We start from the raw sequence: 14,417 nt of genomic DNA, 5'->3' as shown, positions 1-14,417 counted from the left end.
GCTTTTCAGTACACTTTTAGCATCTTCTCTAGAACACTTCAACAGAAGACGTGTAACTGTGCCAGCTCTCAGGAAGTTTTAGGTTAGATCTCAATGCAACAAAATCAAACTGGTTTCATTCTTCAAAAAACCTTGTCACAGAGTTAACGTAAAAACAAACACTTCCTCACAATCTTTCAGTGGGACAAACCCGTTTTTATAGATTCTACGATTACAACAGTTAAACAAAAAGCAGTAGAAGTCATAAAATAGGGTATGGGTCTAAAGTGACCAACAGCAGGAGTGATTACCCTTACCTAACGTCCTTTCCCACAGTCATGGCAGCAATCACTTTCTTCACAGCCTCCTTCCTCTTTTCTTTCTTTTCATTGTTGAGTTCAGCTTTTAATTCAAAGATTTCTCCTACAAAAGAAGAGAGCAAACTGGTGAGATCCCAGGACCAGAAAACTAGACTGGAATACTACACTCTAATACATAACATGACCACTGACCAGAGGCAGGGCAGCAATCGAAGAAGAGAATTTAAAAACTATAGGACAGGTATAATTCAAATCCACAGACTATTAATTGACCCACTGATAACAATACCATCTTTGAGATTATGGCCAGAGAAGAACGTAAAATCCAGATCTTAGGAAGTATATGGGTGGGGAAAAAACAAATCTCATGGTATCTACTACGACAGGGAGAGAATGGCATCTGAGTGACGAAGATCTTCCATCAGAATTTCAAGGTCCCAAGGAAAAAATAAATGTAGGCACGAAACAGGTTCACAAATCTGTTTTCAAACCAAAGAGATTCCAGATATCTGCTCATTCACCCACCAATAAAGAACTGAGGTTCAAAGATCACAGAGTGAGTTAGTGACAGAGCTGCTCTTAGAACTGTGTCTCCTGACTGCTGAATCCAGAGGTTTCCAACTAAATATTACCTGGGAGGTATTTAGAGAATAACAATGCTCAGGTTCTATCAGCATGTCAAGAAGAGCTCTCACATTCATTTTTTTTTAAGATTTTATTTATTTATTTGACAGAGAGAGACACAGTAAGAGAGGAAACACAAGCAGGGAGAGTGGGTGAGGGAGAAGCAGGCTCCCTGCAGAGCAGGAAGCCCAACACAAGGCTTGATCACAGGACCCTGGGATCATTATCTGAGCCAAAGGCAGATGCTTAACAACTGAGCCACCCCGGTGCCCCGTTCATATTTTTTAAAGTTCCTCCATGTGATTCTAATGCACAACCAGGGCTGAGAATCCCTGCTCTAATTAGCACTTTAAGGCTTCAAGGCCCCATCCTATCCAACTGGTCTGATGGAAATAATAAAATTGAAGCTTCAAGAATGGTACAGGGACACCTGGGTGGCTCAGTGGGTTAAAACCTCTGCCTTCGGCTCAGGTCATGGTCCCAGGGTCCTGGGATCGAGCCCTGCATCGGGCTCTCTGCTCAGCGGGGAGCCTGCCTCCTCCCCCTCTCTCTGCCTGCCTCTCTGCCTATCTGTGATCTCTGTCAAATAAATAAATAAAATCTTAAAAAAAAAAAAAGATGGTGCAAACCAGAGTCTTTTTTTTTTTTCAAAGATTTTATTTATTTATTTGACAGACAGAGATCACAAGTAGGCAGAGAGAAAGGAGGAAGCAGGCTCCCCGCTGAGCAGGGAGCCGGATGTGGGGCTCGATCCCAGGACCCTGGGATCACGACTGGAGCCGAAGGCAGAGGCTTTAAGCCACTGAGCCACCCAGGCTCCCCACCAGAGTCATTTTTAAAGGCACAGTCTTGAAGGAGTGCTCAGGTTCTGCACAGTGAAATGCCAGGGCTGTCATGGTAATAAACCTCAACTGGTTTTAAAAGAAAAAACAAAAGACACCACTGTGTCTGTGAAAAAGCAGTCGGCTACTCCCAGTTCAACCTTCCCTCTACAGCCTTCAACTCTTCGACCATACTGCCTCATTTTCCGCCATGTTTATATGACTGTGCTTGATGTTCATTTTAACCAGATCTCATTCACCACTATAGAAACAGTGGGGACAGCAAACTACATGATCCGCTGAAGCCTTAGGATGGGAAGGATGAAACTGGTAAGAAACACAGAAGCTGAGCATTAAAAAAGCTTGTTACATCAATATCCAGTGCCAGCAAGACAAACAGTTACAAAAATCGGTTTTATTTCAATCAACAAATGCAAAAATAGCACAGCCCCAAAAGCTGGTCCCTTTAAGAGTCATTCTCCTCTCCAAGTCATCTGCTGTCAAATCCAGCTCTTAGGGTTCCCATCATTTACTTCTAGGAACGGTAAAGGACAAGCAGCAGGGTTTCAGAAGTCTGCACTCTAAAAAGCAGCAGGAGCTGAAGAATCAAAACAGGATGTAACTGAAACTATTCCAATTCTAGCATAAACTTAAAGAATATGTTCCAGTGGCAGTTCTGGTGGGTGTTGCAGGAAGTAAAAGGAACACAGTCTATCCATTTTTTAAAATGTGGTATTTACCCAGCCGTGATGCAATCTGTAGGTCTTAAAACTTTTACAGATCACTGAATTAAAAAAGGTTACCAGGATTCATTACAAGAGAAGGTTTGAAGAGGTAGGTAAGGGTTTGTTTTTTGTTTTTTGTTTTTTTAATTTGACACAGAGAGAGAGAGATCACAAGTAGGCGGAGAGGCAGGCAGAGAGAGAGAGAGAGAGAGAGGAGGAAGCAGGCTCCCCACTGAGCAGAGAGCCCGACGCGGGGCTCGATCCCAGGACCCTGGGACCACGACCTGAGCCGAAGGCAGAGGCTTTAACCCACTGAGCCACCCAGGCGCCCCAAGGTTTTTTTTTTTTTAATTAAATATTTATTCATTTATTTTAGAGGGAGAGGGAGAGAGGGAGGAAGAGGGAGAAAATCTCAACAGACACCCCACTAAGGGTGGGGCCTGTTGTGGGGCTCAATCCCACCACCCTGAGATCATGACCTGAGCCAAAACCAAGACTCAGTTAACTAACTGAGCCATCCAGGTGTCCCAAGTTAGGTGAGTTTTTAAATAACATCTTTTTATGTCAATATAGACAATATCTTGGTCATCAAAGCATACAAAATGTCAACAATAAATATCATTTCAGAATGTCAGAAAAAAAACTGAAAATGAGCGACAAGCAGGGTTAATGGTTTTTGTGAAGTGTGACTAATAAAGATAGAGAAGTTGGGTGGGAGCCACGAAGCGCATGAATTGAGACATGGTATCTCATACATAAAATTTTACTAAATTCTTCCATTTTTTCCTTCTCCCCCCAATCAAATCTACCAAGCACTGCTAGTAGCTAGCAATGGTTCTCAATCTTGGCTGCACATTGGAGAAATGTGAGGAGCTTTAAAAAATCTGCACAGCCAGGTTATATCCCAGACCAATGAAATCAGGGTGTCTCAGGGGGAGGGAACTAGACATTAGTATTGTTTTATATTTCCTTGGGTGACTCCAATGTGTAGGCAAGGTTGAAAGCCACTGACTAGAAGTTGATAAAATTAAGAAACTCACTATGGAGTTTCCATATTGTTACAAAAGAGCTTGCTCACCCTTAAATAATTCCAAATGACCAAAACAGGACAGATTTGCTTACACTTTCTGGAAAATATTTTAGTGCTCTTTGTTCCCTTCAGGACACCAAAGGGTGCCCTCCTCTGTTTGGGGGTTTTTAAAATTTTTTTAGTATGAGTTTGAGTAATCTCTACACTCAACGTGGGCCTCAAACTCACCACCCCAAGATCAAGAGTCACATGCTCCACTGACTGAGCCAGCCAGGTTTTAAAAAAAAAAAAAAAAATCATTTCAATTTTAAAAGTTGCAAGATTCAGGCACCTGTGTGGCTCAGTTGGTTAAGTGTCTGACTCTTGATTTCAACTCAGGTCATGACCTCAGGGTCCTGGGATCCAGCCCAGGTTGGGCTCCACACTCAGTGAGGAGTCTACTTAAGGAGTCTCTCTCTCTCCCTTTTCCTTTGCTCCCCCACCAGTCTTCTCTCTCTCTCTCAAATAAATAATAAACACCTTAAAAAAAAAAGTTGCAAGATTCCCTAATTGTTAACAGTGTGCCACATTTGCTTGATGATACTTTCTATGTATTTCCACATTTTTTCCTGAATCATATAATAGTAAACGGCAGCCATCATGTCTCTTCAGCTCCAAATAGGTCAGTGTATAATTTCTAACAATGATTATCTTACTAACCATAATGCAATGATCAAAATCAGGAAATTTAACACTGATACATCATCATCATCATCATCTATTCTATGGACTTTATTTATTTGATAATATCCTTCATAGCAATTTTACCACTGTCCCCCTCAGGCCAGGATCCAATCTAGAATCATCCAGGATCACATGTTACATTTATTGTCATGCCTCTATAGTCTTAATCTGAAACAGTTCTTCAGCCTTTGTCTTTTAGGATACTGACATTCTTTAAAGGTATAGGCCAGTTATCTGATAGAATGCCCTCAGGTTGGGCTTATCACAGATGTTCCTTCATGATTACACTGAGGTTATGCATTTTGACAGGCGTAATTCTTAGGGAATGTTATGTTCTTCTCAATGCATGACACCAAGAGACAAATAATGTTATTGTGTCCCATTATTGGTGATGTTAACATCAAATACTTGGTTAAGGTGGTAAATATCAGGTCCTGATACTATAAAGTTGCTATTTTTTCCTTTGTAATTAGTAATTTGTGAAAGGAAACCTTAAGACTATTTAAATGTCCTGCTCCTCATTGAACTTTCACCTACTAGTCGTTTTAGCATTCACTGATGGCTCCTGACTGAATCAATGATAACTATGATTTATGTGTAGAAAATGTATTAATCGATGGGTTACAATCCACTACTATAATCACTTTTTCTACTGCTCAAATTATCTTAAATTTGGTGACTGGAAGCCCTTTCAAACCACGCTGCTTCTTGCATGTCCCACTATTTTTTTAGAACTCCCTTGCTTTGTGGCATAAGATGTTCATGTTCATCTTGTACTTTCCCTTCACTTACCGTGGAATCAGTTATTTCTCCAAAGAGTCCTGCCTCCTTAGTGGGAAATTATATTTAGAAACCAAAGGGTATTAGGTGTCCTTTGCATCTACTTTGACTTGAAGGAGATTAGAATATTTAATCAGAAACTCCGTTAGTGGGGCGCCTGGGTAGCTCAGTGGGTTAAAGCCTCTGCCTTCAGCTCCAGTCATGATCTCAGGGTCCTGGGATCGAGCCCCGCTTCAGGCTCTCTGTTCACCAGGGAGCCTGCTTCTCCCTCTCTCTCTGCCTACCTCTCTACCTACTGTGATCTCTGCCTGTCAAATAAATAAAAAATTAAAATTAAAAAAAAAAAAGAAAGAAACTCCGTTAGAGTATTGAGAAAGCATGACTCACACATAGGAGACACTCAATAAACATTTTCTGAGTAATATAATGAATAAGTCAAGGGAGATGGACTCTGTGGTTTTTGTTTTTTTTCTTTTAAAGATTTGTATCTATTTATTTGAGAGAGAGAGAGTGAGAGCAAGAGAGATCACAGAGGGAAAGGGAGAAGCAGACTGCTCACTAAGAAGGCAGCAGGATGTGGGGCTCTAACCCAGGACCCTGAAATCATGACTTGAGCTGAAGGCAAACATCAACCAACTGAGCCATCCAGATGCTCCAAAGCTGGTCTGTTTTTAAAGGGAGGGCCATCTACAGCATTAGAAAGGAGCTGTTATTTGGTAACTATTTTACAAAAGATGAGGAGGCTGGTCTTTCTCACGAAGAATCCCTAGTTCCTAGCCCCACAGCCGTATGTAAAAACCAGTATATTATATATACATATACACACATACATATACATACACACACACACACACACACACACACACTTATATTTTAGAAATTTTACTTTATATATATATACACACACATATATAAATACACACACACACATATAAATACACACATACACACACACACTTTAAAGATTTTATTTGAGAGAGAGAGAGGATGCATGCCCATGCACATAGGGAAGGGGGAGAGGGAGAGAATCCTCAAGCAGACTCCATGCTGAATGCAGAGCCCAACACTGGGCTTGATTTCATGACCCCAAGATCATGACCTGAGCCAAAATCAAGAGTCATACACTCAACAGACTGAGCCACCTAGACACCCCATAAAGCAGTATTATATTTCTGATTACAAAGACGATGAGGTTAATAAATTCAGAGCTATTTTCAAGTAATCCACAGACTATGACCTAAAAATCATGGAACTGACTCTAGAGGTTCCCTTTTATTTTTTTTAAACATTTAATTTATTTATTTGACAGAGAGAGAGCACAAGCAGGGGGAGAAGCAGGCTCCCTGATGAGCAGGGAGCCAGATGTGGGGCTCAATCCCAGGACCCTGCGATTATGACCTGAGCCAAAGGCAGATGCTTAAGGACTGAGCCACCCAGGCATCCTGGAGGTTCCCTGTCTTAAGTACAAAGAATGTATTTAGACAACACCCAAAGAATGAGGTAAATCTATATATGGAGGGATATGAAAATATCAAGTTTCTATGTACTATTGCATGACCTCTTTTTGTTAAAGATAAAAAACTGCGTAATCATATGGATTAATACTTGCATTTATATGCATAGAAAAAAACTAAGGATACACCTGAGTTCACCTCAGGAACCGGAATAAGGAGAAAGAGAATTGCATTTCTATTTTTTACGTGGCCTATATTGCTTTAATAGTACTCTTCGTTATAAAGTATTTCCAAATTAAAAAAAAAAAGAGAGAATGAATGTGCTGCTGCTGCTGCTTCTGCCTTCCTCAGATCTACCAATCTTCAATGGATCCAAATTGGATTTCATCCTCTTACCAAAATAGAACCTTCAACTCAAAATCATGTGCATCACAGCCCTATCTTTACAAACCTATCCTTTAATAATTTATTCTAATACCCTGTTCTATACAAACAATAGATCCCCAATGAGACAGTCCACAATATGCATGTCTGAAGAAGTCAGGAACATCCTAGGGGGAACAATCTGACACTATAACTTTTGAAGAACTCAAACTCAAAGAACTCAAAAGTTCTTTGGTCAAGTTTTCGTACTTACCTTTTTTATTGGTTGTGAAGTACTTGGAGTCAGTCATGGTTTTGGATCTTTAATGTGCACCTATAACAAGAGAAGAAAAATTGATTTATCCAATTTAGTGATGTCCAGCAAGGCATTTGATTAATTTTAATAACATTTACAAGAATTTCTATACTCAGGGGCACCTGGGTGGCTCAGTGGGTTAAAGCCTCTGCCTTCATGATCAGGTTGTGATCCCAGAGTCCTGGGACTGAGCTCCGCATTGGGTTCTCTGCTCAGCAGGGAGCCTGCTTCCCCCTCTCTCTGTGCCTGCTTTTCTGCCTACTTGGGATCTCTTGTCTGAGAAATAAATAAATAAAATCTTAAAAAAAAAAAAAAGAATTTCTATACTCAAAAATGGGTATTTTCTTCCTTACCACCATTACTGTGATTCAAGACATGCAAAGATAATTAGGGATGTTAACTCTTGCCTCAAGGAACTATCTGGGGCAAAATCCATAGGCTAAATGGCATGAATTGATAATCTATTATGGCCTTGTGATTTTATGCATAATTATCTCCTCCAAGCCTCCAAGACCTAAAGCTAGACCTTTCTGCAAATACATCTTCAATGAGGCACTCAAATATTAAGATAAGAAAAAGTTTGTTTTGAAAGATCTCCCCATTACTTTCCATTAAGGAAAATCTGATTTACTCCCTACCTCAAGATGGAGTCATTCCAAAGCACATATCCTGAAGCAATAGTAAGGCTGAAAGAGAAAACTGTGCCAACCTATTCACCATTACATGAATCTCTTGAAAAAAGGAATCTCAGAATAAAAAGCCTACATTAATAGGACAATATTCTTTCACAACAAATCTCTAGAGGCAAATATGCCTCACACATGGATTTCTTAATTATAGTTTTCATATTTCCAACTATCTATACTTAGCCCAAAAGTATTCCCAAATAATAAATAATATCACTTTACAGTTAAAAACAAGGCAAAAAAAAAAAAAAAAAAAAAAAAAAATATTCATTTACATTAAAAAAAAAAAAAAAAAAAAAAAAAAAAAAGAAGATATTTATTCAGTCACATTGCATACAAAAAAGAATCAGAAGGTGTTAAAACTCAAAAGATCATGGATCCCAGACTCAAGTTAATGCTTCAAGTTAAATGGAAAATTAATCCAACTGACACATGGTTCTACTAGTAAAACAAAAGGGCATGGACTGGCCACATTTCTCCCCCTAATAATGAGACAATGTTTTCTGATTTAAGAAACTTTTAAGACTTTGTCCAAGGTAGTTGATATCTTTAACTATATTTAAATTTTCATGTAGTAATATTCCTTCTGCACTCAAAAATGTGTATCTTCTTCCTTACCATCCTCATTAACAATACTTATTACCAAATTTAGGACTGATGCCTGGCACCTGCTCATTACTGTCAAGCCAAAACAACATGAGTGATAATACGTTTGGCAAACTTGAGTGATACCACATTTGGCAAACAACAGTAAATATGGATCAGAGAGAAAAGACCCAAGCAATAAACAAATCAATGTAATTAAGGAAAATAAAAAAAGAGCCAAATAAACATGAAATAATGAAAAAAGCCTGGCTCAAATCTGATCTCTACATTGTGCTACTTGGATAGCCTAAGGGAAATTAAACTCAGCTGAGCTCTTTCCAAGTAGCTACTATTTACAGTCTTGAACCTTATGCAAGAGTGCTTTAGGTTGTACCAGAATTTCCCTGAATTACCTTCTATGTGAGCTAGAACTCAACAAATATTATAGAATACAGAAATTCCCATTTTGATATAATTAAAAATTAACCTGTGACAGGGGCTTGCTTTATACAATATTTTCATAATGCCTTCCTAGCAAAAATTCAAAGAATGTTATAATTATTTAATCCATTCACAAAGTACACTAAATGTGAAATGGGCAAATTGAAGAAAGGAGTCCTTCATGTATAAGATCTGAAATAAATCTGAAGTTATTATGTAAGAACTTACACATACAAAGAGAGAAATCGCTATACAGAAATGATTTCTAGAACCTGAGAGCCAGAGCTCAAGGCCAATATGGTCTGTCTAGGCTGTTATTATGCCATCTTAAGTCCAACAGAATCCTCAAAACTTAAAACTTACTTAGGATTTAAAAACATAATCTGGGGGCGCCTAGGTGGCTCAGTCGTTAAGCCTCTGTCTTCGGCTCAGGTCACGATCCTGGGATGGAGCCCCACATCGGGCTTCCTCCTCTGTGGGAATCTTGCTTCTCCCTCTCCCACTCCCCCCAGCCTGTGTTCCCTCTCTGGCTGTCTCTCTCTGTCAAATAAATAAAAATCTTTAAAAATAAATAAATACATACATACACACATAATCTGGATGGTATTTTTCACTGTTTCTTTGAAAAAAGGCACAAAAATTGTTCTGTTTTCTAAAGATCTCATAAACGTATGCACATACTAAATTCTTAACAGGAATTTTAACCACAGTTTGTTAATGATAAAATTAACCTAGTCTTAAATTCTGCCTTTACAGGGCACCTGGGTGGCTCAGTGTTAAGGTTAAAGTCTCTGCCTTGGGCTCGGTCATGATCCCAGGGTCTTGGGATAGAGCCCTGCATCGGGCTCTCTGCTCAGCAGGGAGCCTTCTTCCCCCCCCTCTCTCTCTGCCTGCCTCTCTGCCTACTTGTGATCTCTGCCTGTCAAATAAATAAATAAAATCTTAAAGCTCTGCTGGCACCATTTAAAAAAAAAAAATTCTGCCTTTATTAGTGACCCACACATTTCACTACCTCCCTTAAATTTCATTGTCAAGGAATATATTTCTGTCCTATTCACTAGGAGCACTGTGTTCTTAACTAAGGAACAATGTACCCACCCACAAAATTTCAGGGAAGAGAGACAAGTCATCTTAGCTCCTAAAATAAGAACCCCTGCTCTTAAAGAAAGGGAGAAACCGATCACTCTTAGCTTCCACTGTTGTAAACAATAGTAAATGAAGCATCCCTGACCCCTATTGACAGGGAAACCTACCTGCCTTAAGCCAAAAGAAAACTCCAAGAAAAATGAAAGTAGTCCAAACAAAAACAAGTGGGAAGAAGTGGTGGTTGCACAACACTAAGAATGTACTAAATGTCACTCAACTGTTCACTTTAAAATGATTAATTTTGTTATGTGAATTATACTTCAAAAAACTATATATTGGGCATATGGGGCTCAGTGGGTTAAGCATCTGCCTTCTGCTCAGGTCATGATTCCAGGGCCCTACATCAGGCAGGAGCCTGCTTCTCCCCCTCCATGCTCCCTCACTCTCTATCCTTCTCTCTTAAATAAATAAATCTTTTTTAAAAATTACGTACTTTTTAAATGAGATAATCACATGCCAAAGATGAACATAACCAGGTTCTCAAAAATAAAGGATGGTGAAAACTGCAGCCTGCATTAGAAGCCAAAGGAAAAGCAGCTAAAATAGAGCTGAAAAAAAAAAATAAGAAGTAAAATATTTGCTGAAGAGCCTCAAAAATCAAGCTCTTCCTGGGCGGAAAAAAAAAAATGTTTCTTTTTTTTCCTAGAGGAAACCCCAGGAAAAAGTAAAGCCATCATGGAGTCTGAATTCACACCACCTTCCCACCAGATAAACTGGACAAGTCACTGACTGTTCTAGGACCTGCGGTATGGCCTTGGGATACTGCTAAACAATGGCTACCACAGGGAAAGCACACACTCACTAACCCGGCTAGCCCAGCGTGTGATGCCTGCATTTTCAGAGAAAGCCTCCCTCCCTACACGGGATGATATATCTGGATTTAACATAACCTAGTTTCTACCAAATACAGGTTGTGAAAGACCCTTCTCTTCTATTCCCCCTTCCTTACAGTGCCCCTAAAGAAAATAAGGCCAGAAAAAAATAGGGTCTCAACGTCAAATGGCTCTCTGGGAAATGGCAGCTAAATTAGACTTGGTGAGGCCACTAAATCCCTTCTTCTCACACTAAGTTGGCTTTACACAGTCTGGTGCCTGTAGCAAAAAAGCTGGCTGGAGCTAACCCAATTACAGGGCAGAAAGGCCATTTAAGACATCTTTCGTTACGGGGGTGAGAGGCACTGAGATTTCAAACATTTTTTTTCAAGATTTTATTTATTTGACACAGAGAGCACACAAGCTCCTGGCTGAGGAGAGAGCCCCAGGTGAGGTCAATCCCAGGACCCTAACATGATGATGACCTGAGCCAAAGGCAGATGCTAAACCAACTGAACCACCCAGGCACCCCTCAAATATTTCAATAATTAGATATTTCAGTGCAAAGATAAGAGTGTCTTCCATTATCATTTAGCTTATAAGAAATCACAAGACTCCTAATTACAACAAACATGACTGCGATTATTTTTTTTTAAGATTTTATTTATGTATTTTAGAGGGAGTTTGTGGCGGGGAAGAGCAGAGGGAGAGGGACAAGCAGACACTGCGCTGAGCTCAGAGCCTGACATGAGGGCTCAATCCCATGACCCTGAGATCATGATCCGGGCATAAATTAAGAGCTGGAGGCTCAAATAACTGAGCCATCCAGGCACCCCCACACCTGTGATTTCTATTTAACTATGTCAGACTACAAAGTAACTTAATATCATACAGTAAGAAGTTCAAAGTTTTACATCCAATTATTTAAAATTTTACTTGATAGAGAGAGAACGAGAGAGAGAGAGAGAACGAGCAGGGAAAGGGGTAGAAGGACAAACAAGCTCCTCACTGAGCATGGAGCCAGACACGAATCCCAGGACCCTGAGACCATGACCTGAGCCAAAGTCAGATGCCCAACACACTGAGCCACCTAAACTAGGTGCCCCAAGTTTTACACCCAATTTTTTTTTTTTTTTTAAGATTTTATGTATTCATTTGAGAGATAAAGCACAAGCAAGGGGAGAGGCAGGGGAGAAACAGACTCCTCTCTTAGCAGGGAGCCCAATGAAGGGCTCCATTCCAGGACCCTGGGATTATGAACTGAGGCAAAGGCAGATGCTTAATGGACTGAGCCACCCAGGTGCCCCTTACATCCATTTTTTTTTTCTTTTTAAGATTATATTTATCTATTTGACAGAGAGAGAGACAGCAAGAGAGGGAACACAAGTACGGGGAGTGGGAGAGGGAGAAGCAGGCTTCCTGCTGAGCAGAAAACCCAATGCAGGCTCAATTCCAGGACGCTGGGATGATGACCTAAGACAAAAGCAGAGGCTTAACGACTGAGCCACCCAGACACCCTCTTCCATCCAATTATTAACTGAAATAGCAGAACTCTGGAAAACTGAAGCCTAGAAGTAAAGAAGGAAGAAAGAAGAAGGTATCGTATCTAATTCACTGCTTGCTCAGCTTGGGTCAAACCTGTACATAAAATGTAATATTTTTAAATATGGATGTTTAAGGAGGGGGAAAAAGATGAACTGAACTTTCTTGAGTCTCAACTCACAAAATGTTAACTCCGTGTTAATTTTACCACTCAACTTTCATTGAGGCTGTTTGCAGAACACACTATCCTTTCTGCTTCCTCGGGAGTTTAAACTGTTAAGGTACCTGCAAACAGTTCTCACCTTACCACCACGCTTAGTCATCACTGGAATGTGTTACACGCTTTATTGTACAGTTCCATCTCCTCCATCTGCTTTCCATTATTACTTTGTAAGTGTACCCTGAGGCTAAGCAATACAGGCATACCAGAAACTTAATTAATCATTTAAATTGTCCCTCATTCAGACCACTTTCTGGGTCATTCCGCCTTTTTGAAACTTACTGTGCTTTCTTTACTTTTTCTTTTTAACCTCGATGATTATCGTAAGAGTAGCTGGCATTTAAAACACCTATTTCTTTTAAAAATCAAAGTTTAATGAAGTATCAACACTTTATGCACACTGCTTCAAAATGAAACAGCCCGGCAAGTACAATAAAAGCCTCCCCCCAGGTAGAAGACTGCTCTGAAAAGAAACAGCTTAAATTAATCCTTTGGATTCAAAGAATATGGAAATAACAGGACATTCCAGTTTCTTTGCCTCTGGCTTAGTCTACAGCCTTTCCCAAACCAGATCATTCCTGCTAAGCCCAGAAAGAAAAAATTCGGGGCTGATTTACCCCTATTTGCTTCCACCTCTCTCACATCGGGTCTGAAGGTTTCTCTTCCCTTCCCCCAAGTGTCAGGAATTCCTCTTCAGCCCCAGGTGGTCAAGATTCTTGGGATATATTCCTCCATTACGAGATGGGAGAGAGGAGTCGTTTAACCTCCAATTACGGGAGACAGGAGAGTGCTGCCCGTCAATGGACAAACCTGTGGGGGAACCCCTTTCGCCCTCTACTTAGCTGGTCAAGTCCCAGCCTCTGAATGAACGACGCCAAGCGGGGCAGAAGGAAGGTTCTCCCGTTTGGCCTCCAGCCTATACTGGCCACACCCCTGGCCTCTGGCCCCAACCCCCCGACCTCGAACATATCTTTCCTCCCGTGCCCTCCGGCCCACCAATTCCCAGCTGCCACACCCGAGAATTCCCTCGCCAGGCCGGAGCCGTGGAGTCCCTCTCTCCAACCCTCTTCCTCGCAACGGTCACACCCGAAGGCTCACTTCATCCTCAACGGTCACGCTCCTAGGATTTCTTCTCCCTCCCACCCCACCAGCCTCCAACTCAACCTGGGGTCCCCCTCCTATCAATGAGGGACACACCCCGAAGTTAGCCGCCTTGAACTCACCGGAGGCGAGGGCGGGGGTGGCGGCAGCAGCCAGAGAGCACGGCCCGAGTGGTGTTGTAATGGTTTCCTGCACGTCACGACTCCTTCTCCAGGTCTAAGCCACTGCGCAAAACCCACTTTGCCAGGGACAAAAATGGTGGACAGGAAACTCTGACGTTAGAGAACCTCGACGTTTACCGTCATCCCCGCGCGCGGGAGAACCAGAAAGGCGGCGATCTCTGTCCCCTTGAAAACGGACCGGTCTTTTTTGTTTTTTGTTTTTGCGCGGAAACTGGAGCCTGGACCCAAGAGGAAGTTCGGAGGCTATGCAGAGGACTATATTAAACAAACTGACGTTCCCTGGATTTGTTTCCTCGCACAGGAGTTCTCTAAAACCTCTCACATGCAAGGGATTGAAATATCGTTTCTTTTATTAAAAAAAAAAAAAATTAAGGCTCAGCTGATTTCGCAGGCCAGCTCAGGACTGTGGACAATGGTGAGAATGTGACTGGGAAATCACTTAACATGTCCTTAATCTTAGTCTTTTTTTTTTTTTTTTTTTTATTTGACCGGCAGAGATTACAGATAGGCAGAGGGGCGGGGGGGGGGGGGCGGGGGGGGGGGGGATGCAGGCTGAGCAGAGAGCCC

The 14,417-nt window shown here is 41.1% G+C and overlaps 1 protein-coding gene across 2 annotated transcripts in view; it reads right to left on the bottom strand.

Annotated features, from left to right (window-relative positions):
* Positions 1-13,925, bottom strand: part of LOC111151383 (adaptor related protein complex 2 beta 1 subunit) — a 129,835-nt gene extending 115,910 nt beyond the window's left edge. For both annotated transcript variants that reach the window (XM_022509370.1, XM_022509371.1), the window contains exons 1-3: positions 13,791-13,925; positions 7,094-7,153; positions 297-402 (exon numbers count right to left, since the gene is read on the bottom strand). In XM_022509370.1, coding sequence (XP_022365078.1) covers positions 297-402; positions 7,094-7,130 — 143 coding nt within the window. In that variant the 5' untranslated portion in view covers positions 7,131-7,153; positions 13,791-13,925. The remainder of the gene's footprint in view (positions 1-296; positions 403-7,093; positions 7,154-13,790) is intronic.
* Positions 13,926-14,417: the final 492 nt, after the last annotated feature.

Source organism: Enhydra lutris, unplaced genomic scaffold, assembly GCF_002288905.1.
Source record: "Enhydra lutris kenyoni isolate GAN:26980312 unplaced genomic scaffold, ASM228890v2 scaffoldscaffold26, whole genome shotgun sequence".
Classification (NCBI taxonomy): Eukaryota; Metazoa; Chordata; class Mammalia; order Carnivora; family Mustelidae; genus Enhydra; species Enhydra lutris.
This window is presented reverse-complemented; position numbering and strand designations above follow the sequence as displayed.